The following is a 14,399-nucleotide window of genomic DNA, read 5'->3' on the forward strand; positions in this document are numbered from 1 at the left end:
TCTGTTTAACTGCTTCTGAAATATATAAATTTTTAAAAACAACAACACTCAATCTGGAAGGTATGAAATTTTAGAGACAGAATTAATGGGATGTGTGCTTTGATCATCAATAGTTCTTATTATGATTAAGAAATGGAATATAATGGACTTACTTGCTAGACGTGAGTTATTAATATTCAGAAGGAACAGGCCATGATAAAATAATTATCTCCAAAGCATATTGAATGTAATTTAATCTCTGATTTGGAAGATTCTTTGGGATTTTTTTTTTTTTTTTTTTTTTTTTTTTTTTTTTGACAGGCAGAGTGGACAGTGAGAGAGAGAGACAGAGAGAGAAAGGTCTTCCTTTGCCGTTGGTTCACCCTCCAATGGCCGCCGCTGCAGCCGGCGCACCGCGCTGATCCTGGCAGGAGCCAGGAGCCAGGTGCTTTTCCTGGTCTCCCATGGGGTGCAGGGCCCAAGCACCTGGGCCATCCTCCACTGCACTCCCTGGCCATAGCAGAGAGCTGGCCTGGAAGAGGGGCAACCGGGACAGAATCCGGCGCCCCAACCGGGACTAGAACCCGGTGTGCCGGCGCCGCAAGGTGGAGGATTAGCCTATTGAGCCACGGCGCCGGCTCGGGATCTTTTTTTTTTTTGAAAGGTCGAGAGAAAGGGAGGGAAAGAGAGAGCTAGAGAGAGATCCTCCATCTGCTAATTTGTTCTCCACATGACCACAGCAACCAGATCTGGGCCATGCTGAAGCCAGGAGAGTCAGGAACTCCTGATCTCTCACGTTGTGTGGCAGGGACCCAAGTTCTTGGGTCATCTGCTGCTGCCTTTCCAGGCACATTAGCAGGAAGCTGGGTCGGAATCCAAACTGGCACTACAATATGGGACGCCAGCATTGCAGCTTACTACCCCACAATGCCAACCCCTCAGGATTTTTTTGAACCTCAGATTTTATACATTAGCTAGTCTAAAAGTGCTAGAAAGAAGAGTTTTCATTTATATAGCAAGTTGTAGTCCAGGTTTATTGACTTTATCATAAAAAATAGAGTTCCTGATTTGTTTGTTCTTATTGTTGTTTTCCTGATTATAAAAGTAGTTCTTTTTCATTATAGAAAATCTGGAAAAGGGAACAAAATAAAATGTACACTAGTCTATGATTCTACTCAGAGATTGCTGTGTCTAAAGATTTGGGGTGGGGCAGGAGAGCTTAGCGGCTGGTTTGGTTGCTTTTTTCCTCAAGGATTAGCTTTGTAATTATGTAGACAAATTTACCAATCTTAAGTGTATATTTTGGTACCTTTTGACAAGTGTAGGCACTCACATAAATGTTACTGTAATCGAGATGTAAAATGTTTTCCTTGGTCTGGAACATTCCTCATGCTCCTTTGTGGTCAGTTTCTCTGTCCTTGTTCTCCGCCTTCAGCAGCCACTTTACCTTTTTTAGAATGACATGTAAATGGATCATACAGAACGTAGATTTCTATGTGACTTCTTTCACTTAGCATAAATGCATTTTAGACTCATGTTACATCTGTCAGTGGCTTGTTACTTTTTAATATTTATTGTGTCACTTATATACTTCTATAGTCCTCTTGAAAATATGTAAAGCTCACCCAGTTTTATGGCGGCTAAAGAAGCCTAACTCACGAGGGACATGGTTTTAAGAGGGCCAGATTATTATGCATTGTAATATGTACTTCAGGGAGACACTTACAAAGGAATAAAGAGAAATTTTTATTTTAAATCAAACATTTATTGTACCATGTAACTCATATGGAACCGTCACATCTTGATTTTACTTAAAACAAAAAACCCTCTAAGTTATTTAACCAGCATTTGTTTATAACCTTTGTGAGCTAGGTTTTTCAAAGAATTCAGAAGTATGTAAAAGATGTGCCATATCCAGGTAGTTGATGATCTAGGATGGGAAAACTAGGCAAGGTACTAGTAGTATTTAAATAAAAGACGGAAGCTTGGAAGTAAGAAATGAATAGAAACAATAAAGTATGTTGGGAGATTCTGAAGATGTTGAAGTTACTTCTGTCTGAATTGTTGAGAGGACTTTATAAAGGAGGTGGTGGTAGAGTAGAGAAAACAATATGAATAGTTATAGAAATGGCAGCTAATGGGGTCTGGCATTGTGGCGTAGTGGGTAAAACTGCTGCCTGCGATGCCAGCATCCCATCTGGGTTTGTGTCCTGGCTGCTCTACTTCCGATCCAGCTCCCTGCTAATGGCCTGGGAAAAGCTGTGAAGGATGGCCCAAGCACATGGGCCCATGCCACCTGTGTGAGAGACCAGGATGTAGCTCCTGGTTTCTAGCTTTGGCCTGGCCCAGTGCTGGCCATTGCAGCCATCTGGGGAGTGAACCAGCAGATGGAAGATCTCTTTCTCCGTAACTTGACTTTCAAATAAATCTTTAATAATAATAATAATAGACCAGAATTGGAGGTACTGAAGTACTGAGTACAGTGCTAGTAGGAATGGAGATGCTATAGTTAGTGGAAGGAACATCACTAAGATGAAATAACCAAAACTTGTCCTTTGATCACATATTGGAAGTAAAGGCAAAGGGCAAGATCTAAAGGTGGTGCTCACTCTGTGTAACTCAGTGGTCTTTAATGTGTACTGTCAACATCAGACAGTGAGGTAGAGCAAGAGGCACAGTAGTGAGAATGAATATGTATTTGTTGAGTGTTTAGTGATAGGAAATTAGGGTGACTGTTCCAGTAGGTATTTGGAAAGGTGAATCTGGTCCTTAGGAGACAGAGTCTGAGTCCCAAGGCTGTAGATGAGGAGTCATTGCAAGTGCGTCACCTCACAGAGCTCTAGGGCCTCCAGGCAGATCATTGGTCAATCTCTATATGAGAGAATGAAAAGAGAGTCAGTATAGCTGCAGGGTCATTTTCAATGCTAAGCTGAAAAGGATATGAAAGGAATGATCCCCAGTGTCATCAAGTGCATCAGGATGAATGTGGTGAGCATCGAGAAGAGGCCATTTGATCTTGAAGTGTGTAGGTCATGGTGACTTTTGACAAACACTATTAACAAAATGCTGGAGAATAGAAGCCAGATTGACAAGAGTATAAGGAAGCAGAGGGAAAGAGCTACTTGGTAACCTCTGTTTAGGACCAAAGAGATGTGAGCTACTGAAGCAGTTTTTCATTCTGTGGGAAAAGGCTATATCTTAGAAAACCATGCCAGGTCTTAAAGTAGATAAAATTAAAAATCATCTTCTTCTATTAAACAGGAATTATTGAGTCTTAGTATCTATCAGATCATTTCCAAGAATGTACATTAAGATCCTTGTTTTTATATATAATAACCATATATATAATAACCACAGGAGGTAAGTACTGTAGAGAATCTTCCAGTATTACCTACAGTACTCTATTAATAGTAACTGCCATTCACTGATAGTGTGAGAGAATAGTGGATAGTGTGAGAGAAGTTAACTTATTAATAGTAAGCACATATGATACTTACCATGCTTTACGCTGCGTGTTGGACTCCTGTTAATATCCTCATTTCACAGATGAGAAAACTGAGGCACATGGAAGTGAGGCAGTTTGTCCACGGTCATTCCAGGGCTAGGAAATACCAGGCAGCCTGGATCCGAAAGCTGTTCTGTATGTGAAGCCACACTGTCCTCTGTGCATAGTTAGTGTCAGGGTAGATGAGAATACAGAGTTTGGTCTAATAAAACAATACTCTGGATTATTCCTGCTGAAAAGTGTCTCTCTTGAAGATCACCTGTTTTCTTTGATTCATCTCACAGATGAGACGATGTAGAACAAAGCCCGCAAACCAAGACTCCTAGCATTTGGTATGGTTTACAACCTCTGGAATGCAGATCTAGGGGGTTTTCTATGGTCATTTGACACTTTATGGTAGAATGTTTTAGTTTCTAAGTTAGTTGATTTGAAACACATTTAAATTTTAAGACAATTAATATGTAAAATAGGTATTTGTGAAATAATCTTAATTTGAGCCAATTAAAACACTTCAGTTATGACGTGACGGAGTTTTTCATGATTTTTTAAAGTGAGATAAGGTAGATTTATTCAATTTCTACTTAAAGAATGTGCAAACTGCAACTTTCTGTGATGTATGTGAAATTTAAATCACACAAGGTTTACTTGCTTTGGCTTCCAGAGAAAATGTCAAGGAAAAGGATAAGACGGAAGGTACAGCAGAAGAAACTGAGGAGAGGGAGCAGGCCACACCCCGGGGGCGAAAGACTGCCAACAGTCAGGGCCGCCGGAAGGGCCGTATCACCAGGTCCATGACCAACGAAGCTGCAGCTGCCAGTGCTGCGGCCGCAGCAGCCACTGAAGAACCCCCTCCGCCGCTGCCGCCGCCGCCAGAACCCAGTGAGTGGAAGAAGTGACTGTGGCTGGGCTCTGGTTTATTTTAGGGTTCTGTTTCAGTGTTAGGTAGAACAGGAGGGATGGTTAATATTAACAACCTAGAAGTAATCCCACCGACTGGGCCGCAGTTCTTGAACTTCACAAAAATTTATTATTTTTTTTTTTAATAGAAAAGAACATTAGCCACGGTGTTGGCTACCTTGATACAGCTGTTACTCTTTTCCACTTTGTTGCAATCATAGTTTGCATGTCACTTTGTTTTCTGATGTTTTAACTTGGTGTGTATCATAAATATGTTCTTTTTAGTTTTAACTAATCTCCACCCACTTTTATTTTTTAGCAGTCTGTAATGTTGGCTTGTAAGAGGCATGACTTAACAATTTCCCTTCTGCCAAGTGATTAGGCTTTCCTCTCACCCATTTAAAACCAGTACAGGGAGCACTGTAATGAAGAAGTCTACTCATATAGCTTTTTTTTGTTTGTTTTCCTAAGAATAAATTCTTAGGCAAGGGAATAGGAGGTTTAAGAATGCAAACGCTTTTCTCTCTGATGAAATAGCATTTCATTAGTTTGTACAAGGATTGTGTTAATGCTGAGTTCCACTGTCTGATTTTACCACAATGTGAAGGACGGAAGAAAATACAAGTTCTGGCAATGGCAAGAACAATGTGGGGGAACTGACTGGACAGGGTGAGGAGGATAGGCTGCGGCAGATGACAGTGGGCCTTGTTGGAACTATATATTGCTTTGCTAACCAAGTGGGAAGCTTGAATGGTTCTTAAATAGAGGAGTGCTATGATTAGATTTGTATGTTATAAATATACAGATTGTGGAAGTCATGTTGGATAGGATACGGGCAGGAGCAGAGGGAACAGTTAAAAAGACTCCTTTATGTATGCAGTGGCCCAGACAAGGAGGGGATGGATTCAGGAGGTAGTTGTTGACACTTGTCATTAGATGTGAGTGATAAACGCAATGGAGGATTCAAAAAAATTAGTCTGAGGAGCCAGTTAATAATTCAGATGACTGGGTGGATGGTGATGCTATTAATTGAGAAAGGTGCTCACTTCAGGCCTGATATTTTTAGTTTCTTTTCCTAAAGTAAAAGAGAAAGTGTTCAGTTCATGATCCATCGATGCCTACTGGATATGAGACAGTGAGAGGTCCAGACAGAAGGGTCTCCAGGAGTTGAGATGAGATGGAGACTCAGGGATGGAGGGGGCATTGGGCCTGGACAGGAAGAAGACAGTAGTTTTTTAGATAAGAGGAGAGGTGGGGTAGAGATCCACTCAGTGGGAAGGCACTAGGTGAGGTGAGGCTTCTCCAAAAATAAGCTAAAAATGTTCAAACATGTAGATACATACAGATTATGTGATTGATCAGAGTGAAGGATTTATTTTTTTCCGCCTGATCAAGTTCTTTGTTTTTCTTTCAGTTTCCACAGAGCCTGTGGAAACTTCTCGATGGACAGAAGAAGAAATGGAAGTTGCTAAAAAAGGTACATTGCAATACTTCAGGTTTGTTTTGGGGAGGGAGATTATTAGTAACAAGTGAAATGGAGCTGAGTGTTTTTTTTTTTTTTTTAATTGAAAAAGAAATGTCTACCAAAAAGGTAAATACAATTTGAAGCAAATTTAAGAATTGTTTTTGATGAGATATCTCCACTGTGCCATTTTTAAAATGCCTGTTTTTGAGGGATTTAAATTTCTCCCTACAGTTTTATTTTGAATGTCATTTTATTAAAGAGCAAGTAGCTATTTTCAGTTTACCAAAATAGTTGTGATTATATGCTATTGAAATGGTTTTGGAACAAATTTTGAAAGTCTTTATGTCTATTATTTAAAATTTGGATTCAATAGAATGGTAGATACTTTCTCAGTTTGTGTTTGGTAAGTCATTTGATGATAAACCAGTGACTGAGAAATTGCACTCTCTTTCAGAGGAGGGAGCCTAAACTTTGAAACCCTGCAGAGGAAGCTTTGAATCCTGTCTCTGCCACTTTCATATCTGTGTGGCCTTAATCTTAACTCTGGAATTTCATGGGCCTTTGTTTCTCTGTCATTGGCTTATTAATGTACTATAATTTGAAATTGAACAATGATGTCTAATAGAATGTCAATTAACAGTTAATTAAAAAAAAACACTTCCAGAGGTTAAGTATTTATAGTTCTAATAAGAAATTATTGTAAATAGCTTGACATTTTAGTGACATGTTTCAGATTTGTTTTCTATTTAGTGGATATGAATGACACATTTTGGAATCATACATGAACCCAACTTCACCAAAAATAAAGCAGTTTATTTGCTATTATTAGCAAATGCTAAATTTGCATTACTTTAAAAAAGATTCATATTTATTATCTGATCATCAAAAAATGTGATGGTTAAATAAGTAAATATTAGCTATACCATAGAGCGACCTTTTTCTGGTAAATACTTAATTAACTCTTTAGTCACCACTCTTTTCAGTTGTTATATATCAGGCAGGATTTACAAGTGATCTTCCAGTTTTTATTAGTAAGAAAACTCCTTGTATTAAACTTGAAAAGCTGATAGTTTCCTATGAATTTGAACTGAGAATTCCTACTTGGGTGTACTGATATTTAATGCATATATGTTTGTACAAATGCATTTATATATATACCACATTCTTTGCATATATTAGTGTGTATATGTTTGTATGTGTGCATACATGTATTATTTGATTAGAGATGTATTCAGTTGTGTGGTTTCTGTGATGTATTACTACCATGGTATTTCAAAAAACATTTCGAGAGCATTGCTTGACTGTAAATTGGCTGAGGATGAATGCTGATTATAAGTGGTCTTAGCATACTTATATATGAATTTGTCTTAGTCGTTTACATTTGGTTACCTTTTAAACTTTATATTGATATATTCAAGGATGTAGAAGTATCTAATCACTCACTCTGCAAGTATTAGAGCCATCACTATGGGTCCAACACAGGTCCTAGCCCTGTGGAAGATATATGGCAAGGATAAGGCTTAGTCCTTCCAGTATAATGATATAATGGGTGTATTTTAATTGGAGGTGGGGGATAATAGAGCTGTAAAAGAATTTTGTGATCAATAAATATTTCAGTAACACTCAGGTTTATCAGTAAGTAAATGAAAGCACTCTTTTAGTGTTAATGATTAAGTTGATTTAATGTTTGGCTTTCTTACTTTATCTGATGACTGTTTAATTAATGCTTGGTCTCTTTTTAAATACAGGTCTGGTTGAACATGGTCGTAACTGGGCAGCAATTGCCAAAATGGTAGGAACTAAAAGTGAAGCCCAATGTAAAAACTTCTATTTTAACTATAAAAGGCGACATAATCTTGACAACCTCTTGCAGCAGCATAAACAGAAAGTGAGTATATCAGGAGTGATAAATCTTTTACTTAATTTTGTGTCTTGTATTTTTATTTAATGTATTTGCCTATAAGAGGTATGCTAGTTTCTTGGTACAGATTGACTACTTCTCTATTTACTGCCCAAGGGAAAAAAAGAATTTCTGTTTGTGCTAATGGGAATTCAGTACTTCTGAATTACTGCAGACTGGATTAGAAAAATATATAGGGGCTGGCGCTGTGGCATAGTGGGTAAAGCTGCTGCCTGCAGTTCTAGTCCCAGCTGCTGCACTTCCGATCCAGCTCTATGCTATGGCCTGGGAAAGCAATGGAAGATGACGCAAGACTTGGGCCCCTGCACCCATGTGTGAGACCTGGAAAAAGCTCCTGGCTCCTGGCTTCAGATGGGCTCAGCTCCAGACATTGCGGCCATCCAGGGAGTGAACTAGTGGGTGGAAGACCCCTCCCTCTCTCCCTCCTTCACTCCCTCCTTCCCTCTTTCCCTCCCTCCCTCCTTCCCTCCCTCTTCTTTCTCTCTGCCTTTCAAATAAATAAGTAAATCTTTAAAAAAAAAAAAAAAGACACAGTGGAACACAACAGTCTGCACGTGTGTGTGTGTGTGTGTATATATAAGCATTTTGGAGTTTGAATTTAGTTGGAACTATGTTGGTCATGTTGGATGAGTTTAAAAAATGTATTTTCAGGTGTACAGGGAATTGACCTACTGGCTGAAACACCTGCATCTTATATTGAAATGTCTAGGTTTGATTCCTAGCTCCAGCTGCCAGTTCCAGCTTTTGCCAATGTAGACCCTGGGAGGCAGCAGTAATAGCTGCCACCCACACCCTGGATTAAGTTCTTGGCACAGGCTTATCCTGGCCATTGCATGTATTTGGGGAATGAATCAATGGGAGAGAGCGCTGTCTCTCAGATATATAAATAAATGTGTGGTGAGTGTCTCTCTGGGATTTTTCTCTTGCATTCAGACTAGGAACAGAAGAATTAATTTTTTAGCCTTCAGAATTTCATCTAGTACTGTGACTAACATTGGGAAATGATGTTTCTTTTAGTTAATACTTTAGATTGATTTTATTTATTTGAAAGGCAGAGTTAGAAGGACAGAGAAGTCCTGCATCTGCTGATTTGCTCCCCGAATGGCTGCAACTGCCAGGGTTGGACCAGACCGAAGCCAAGAGCCAGGAGCTTACTCCTGGTCTCCCACATGAGTAGAAGGCCGAAGGACCTGGGCCATCTTTTGCTGCTTTCCTAGGAGCATTAGCAGGGAACTGCATGTGGAGCAGCTGGGAGTCAAACTGGTACCCATATGGATGCCAGTGTCATAGGCAGCAGGTTTTTTTTTTTTTTTTTTTTTTAACAGGCAGAGTTAGACATTGAGAGAGAGAGACAGAGAGAAAGGTCTTCCTTTGCCGTTCGTTCACCCTCCAATGGCCGCCACGGCCCGCGCCCTGTGGCCGGCGCACCGCGCTGATCCGATGGCAGGAGCCAGGTACTTATCCTGGTCTCCCATGGGGTGCAGGGCCCAAGCACTTGAACCATCCTCCACTGCACTCCCTGGCCACAGCAGAGAGCTGGCCTGGAAGAGGGGCAACCAGGACAGAATCCGGTGCCCTACCGGGACTAGAACCCGGTGTGCCAGCGCCGCAAGGCGGAGGATTAGCCTAATGAGCCGCGGCGCTGGCCCATAGGCAGTAGTTTTATCACAATGCCAGCCCCTAGATTGGATTTTTTTTTTTAATTTATTTTTTGAAAAGCAGAGTTACAGAGAGGCAGAGAGAGAGAGAGAGAGAGAATATCTTCCATCTGCTGATTCATTCACCAGATGGCATCAACAGCTGGAATACACTGTTCTGAAGCCAAGAGCTTCTTCCGGGTCTCCCACACGGGTGCAGGGGCCCAAGGACTTGGGCCATCTTCTACTGCTTTCCCAGGCCATAGCATAGCAGAGAGCTTGATTGGAAGTGGAACAACAAAGACTCTAGCCAGCGCCCATATGGGTGCTGGCACTGCAGCTTTTACCCGTTACGCCACAATGCTGGCCTCCTAGATTGGATCTTAACTAGCACCCTCATATATAAACTAAGAATGAGGACTAGATAACTGGTGTTTTTTGGCAATTGGAGCAGTAATAATAATTTTTCCTCTCTTTGATGAATCTTGCTGAGGGAGGATGACTATTAAAGTGAAAACGCAATACAGGTTCTGTGAGGGGCACAGACCAGAGAACCCCAGGGTTGTAACCTCCAGATCCATGGGTCTGCAAACTTAGGAGACCTTGAATATACCTTTTAGCAACAAGAGTGTGTAAGTACAATGTAAGTAGTTAATGTCTTACATTTAAATATGTACTTATATACCTTTGCAGGTAGGCAACTCCAGGAGAGTAATGAACAGTTTTACATAAAAACATAGATTATAGAGGGGAACACATTTTTTTTCTTTTTAAGATTTACTATTTATTTGAAAGGCAGAGTTACAGAGAGGCAGAGGGAGAGAGAGAGAAGTCTTCCATCTGCTGGTTCATTCCCCACATGACCGCAACAGAATAAAGCTGCGCCCATCTGGAGCCAGGAGTTTCTTCTGGGTCTTCCATGTGGGTGCAGGGGCCCAAGCACTTGGGCCATCCTCTACTGCTTTCCCAGGGGTATTAGCAATGAGCTGGATCAGAAGAGGAGTAGCCAGGACATGTACTGGAACCCCTATGAGATGCTGGCACTGTAGATGGCAGCTTTACCCGCTATGCCATTGTGTTGGCTGTGGGGACATATTTTTTTAAAAAGAGATATTTGACTTCACAAATTTTTAGATTCACTGGCAAGACCAATGGTAACTTGTATATAAAAATAATTCTTAACTAATGAAGGAAGTTGATTATAGCATTTATAATAATGCCAAAAATACAAAGTTACTTACATGCCTTAAAATAGGAGAATTTTAACTCTTGTATATTGATATAATGTTTTTATAGATTTATTAATACAGATAATTTTGAAGAATTCATAACATAGGGAATGTGTTCAGTTCATGACTACAGTAGATTTTGTAAAGTAGGATATACAACTACATAAAGGCCATGGGCTGTATTTACTATATATATAAGGATTTATACATTCGTACATGTAGTATATGCATCTTGAAGACTAAAGGAAAATATACCAGTGTACTTAGAATTAGTTGTTAGAATTATGAGCCATTTTAAAATCTATTTTATTCCACATTTCAGTGTACATGTTATCTTTAGTAGAACCTAATGTACATATTACTAGGAAGATTATCTGGAGTAGAAGAGCATGGAGATTTGTAGTTTCAGAAATGTTTTGATGCTACTTTTAATCAGTTTGGTGAAATGACTCATACTCACAGAAGATCAGTTAGTGATTGCTCAGATGTGCTTGTTGCACTTTAACCAGAACTATTGTCAAACATACAGTTTTTTTGTCAGTTTTCTACCAGGGTTCTGTATTATTTCGGAAGGGAAAAGACTTGTTTTTTTTTTTTTTTTTTTTTTTTTTTTTTTTTTTTTTTTCCTTTTAGTTATGCCAATCATCTGTCATTTAATTGACTATTGTTTACTTCTTTAGGCCTCACGGAAACCTCGGGAAGAGCGAGATGTGTCTCAGTGTGAAAGTGTCGCTTCCACTGTTTCTGCTCAGGAGGATGAAGATATTGAAGCCTCCAATGAGGAAGAGAATCCAGAAGACAGCGAAGGTATCTCAGAATCTTAGATTTCATCTGACTTCCGCTATCCCGAATTCCTAATCTTTAGCTTAGTTATTTGTGTAGGAATTGCTTGTTTAAGGAAGAGTGTTTTCATGTTATGTAGACTTTAACCTTGAACATAATGTCTGTATTCATATAACCAACAAGTATTTAGGTGGCACTTAAGATAGTGTAGGTGCTACAGCCAAAAGGTTTTGAAAATGGCGGTCCTGCTTCAGATACTAAGTACTTGTGGAAGAACATGTCTGTGCATCGGTATCATTGCTGCGTTTATTTGTCAGTTGATGTCATCAGTTACATTTTCCTCTTTTTTTCTTTACTGTGAGTTTGATTTATTTCATACCTTCTCAAAGGATTTATGTACCATTTACTGTAAAAAGAATGAATGACTCTACAAGTAGGGAAAAATACCAACCCAAAAAGTTAAGGAAAAAAAATTTTTTTAATTATTTAAATAATTAAATTAATTTAAAAGGTTTAATTTTTGACAGTTTTCTGAAAATTTTTTTCTTGAGTTTTTGCTAAAGGAAACAAAAGTACTTAATTTATTTCAAATTTCAGTTTCAAGTTTTTATGGATTTCTCTTATAAATTGAACTGCTTCTAATATCGAGATTTTCATAATGCTCTTAATAGTTCTTTGCATATTAAACATGTTCATGTTTTGTGTATGTGAATATTTACTCCATCTCATTTGCCTTTTGTTTTATTTTTGAGTTACTGGAGTTTAAATTTTATGTGTCATTAGAGCTGTTTATCTTTTTCCTTTATAAGCTGTTATATCTTATGTAAGCTTGGGAAGTTCACTACCTTCCAGTTTTAGAAATACTAGATTCTGTTTTATTTTTTTCTCTATGGGCGGTTGTTTTGTAAACTTAAATGTGCTTTGCTTTTAAATAATAAGTGAACTTTTACTGGGAGGTTTTTGTGAAAAGTGAGGTGGTTGTTATAAGCATAAAGAGAAGATTGGAGCAAGCTGGGCTAGTTGAAGAGCGCTGCAAACAAGAAAGACAGTGTGGTATGTTTATGGTCCTCTCAAAGAGCTCACCAGATTTTGTCCCCTTTTAACAGGTTTGTATCTGGCTGCTAGTGATCCTGGGGTTATAAACGAAAATGAAATCTGTATTCAGTTGTCCTCCTCAACCATGGTCTGAAAATATTTGGAGACCACATGCCACATTTCCATAACTTTCATCATAGTGTATTGTCACAACTGTTCAGCTTAGGATTCATTATTGTTGTTAATCTCTTATGCTGCTTAATTTATAAATTAAACCTTACCATAGGTGTGTATGTATAGAAAAAACATGGTATGGGATTTGAGCCTATCTATAGTTGCAGGCCTCTGCTGGGGAAGTCTGGAAATGTCTTGCCCACAGATAAAGGGTAACAACTATATTAATCTCCTTGGACTGCCATAGCAGAGTACTGTAACCTGAGTGGCTTAAACCGCATACATTTATTTTCTCACATTTCTGGAAGCTGGAAGTCTAAGATCAAGGAGCTGGCAGAGTTGCTTTCTGATGAGGACTCTCTTCCTGGCTTGCAGATTGCCAGCTGCCTCCTCCCTTTGTCCTCACATGGCCTTTCCTCTGTGTGCACTCCTGCTGTCTTCCTTTTCAACAACAGTCCTACTGGATTGCCGCCCACCCTGTGACCTCATTTAGCCTTAATTACCTCCTTCCAGCCCTGTCTCCAAATACAGTCACACTGGGGTTTAGAGCCATAACATAGAGATTTTGGGATGGGGAAACAATTCAGGCCGTGACAAAGCCTGTCCATGGGTAGGCTCGCAGATTCTCAAAAACTAAGAACCAAAAAATGACTCTTTTTTATTTTCTTTCTGTTGTTTTGTCTTAGTGTGTGTTTGTTTTCAGATTGTTAGGTATGGTATTAAAGTAATGTGTCCATCTGACCTAGTGTTAGGTAGCATGTTCACATCCTACAGGTGTTTGCCTTGTGACATCGAGAATAGTTTCCTATTAATAGGACATGAACTTACCAGTAGAATCCTGAGATCTCTCAGTTCTTTTTGATTTAACTTCATTTGGAAAGCATTGAAGTAAAGAATGTAAAGGCTGTTTACATGGTTTATGATTTCACACTTAATAATCTTAACGAGACACTATAGATGCACTGTTGATTGTGTGGCAAGCCTCTTGCCAATGGAAGAATGAAGGCAGCTGCTGAAGGGACAGTTAATTCCTATGTCTGTTTTCCTAAAACACATCTGACTCTGTGAGTATCTTTCACGATCACAGGAGTTCAAGCAGAAAGGCTGAAACTTTACCAAAATTTGCATTTGTTTTTGTTCTCTTGCTTCAAATCACTCCTGAAGGATTTTTGTATTTTTAGGAGAAAAAGGTAGTCATATTTGACTGCTAGTTGGTGATGTACTTATCCTTGTGTCTGTACTGTTTTGTGGTTGGGAGAAGATAATTGAAAAATGCTTATGTTAAAATGATATCTGCTGCATAATCACTGCCATACCTTGATTTTAAAGATAAGTGACTTGTCAGTTTGCCCTGGGATTTAAGGCTTGCCATTGCTATATAAATAGAAGTGAAGGTTGATTTAAGGTTTTTTGTTTGCTTCTCATTATTTTGATAGCATCTTTCACTAACAGTAATTGCTACTCTATAAGTCCTTCCTACTTATGAGGTACCATATCAAGTTTTTGTTGGTCTGTCTTTTGTTTTATTTTTGAGACTTGATCTCCAGGGCTGCACCCATCTAACTACTTAATATTTCCATGTAGATGTCTAGGAACCACCAAATTCTTTCTGCTTTGCCATTCCCTCTCCTCAAGTCTTCCCTGTGTCAGTTAAAGTTCTTTTGATAACATTCTCTCATACCTCACATGCAGTCTGTCAGCAATCAGATCCTTTTCTCCACCTCCTTTTTAAAAAAAAAAAAAAAAAGATTTACTTTATTTGTAAATCAGAGGA

The 14,399-nt window shown here is 39.0% G+C and overlaps 1 protein-coding gene across 50 annotated transcripts in view; it reads left to right on the forward strand.

Annotated features, from left to right (window-relative positions):
• Positions 1–14,399, forward strand: part of NCOR1 (nuclear receptor corepressor 1) — a 168,450-nt gene that overhangs the window by 92,318 nt on the left and 61,733 nt on the right. For all 50 annotated transcript variants that reach the window (XM_051824415.3, XM_070061427.2, XM_070061433.2 and 47 more), the window contains 4 exons: positions 4,146–4,363; positions 5,796–5,858; positions 7,595–7,734; positions 11,314–11,440. In XM_051824415.3, coding sequence (XP_051680375.1) covers positions 4,146–4,363; positions 5,796–5,858; positions 7,595–7,734; positions 11,314–11,440 — 548 coding nt within the window. The remainder of the gene's footprint in view (positions 1–4,145; positions 4,364–5,795; positions 5,859–7,594; positions 7,735–11,313; positions 11,441–14,399) is intronic.

The sequence above is a fragment of the Oryctolagus cuniculus genome, chromosome 17, assembly GCF_051225735.1.
Source record: "Oryctolagus cuniculus isolate XC-2025 breed Fujian yellow rabbit chromosome 17, ASM5122573v1, whole genome shotgun sequence".
NCBI lineage: Eukaryota > Metazoa > Chordata > Mammalia > Lagomorpha > Leporidae > Oryctolagus > Oryctolagus cuniculus.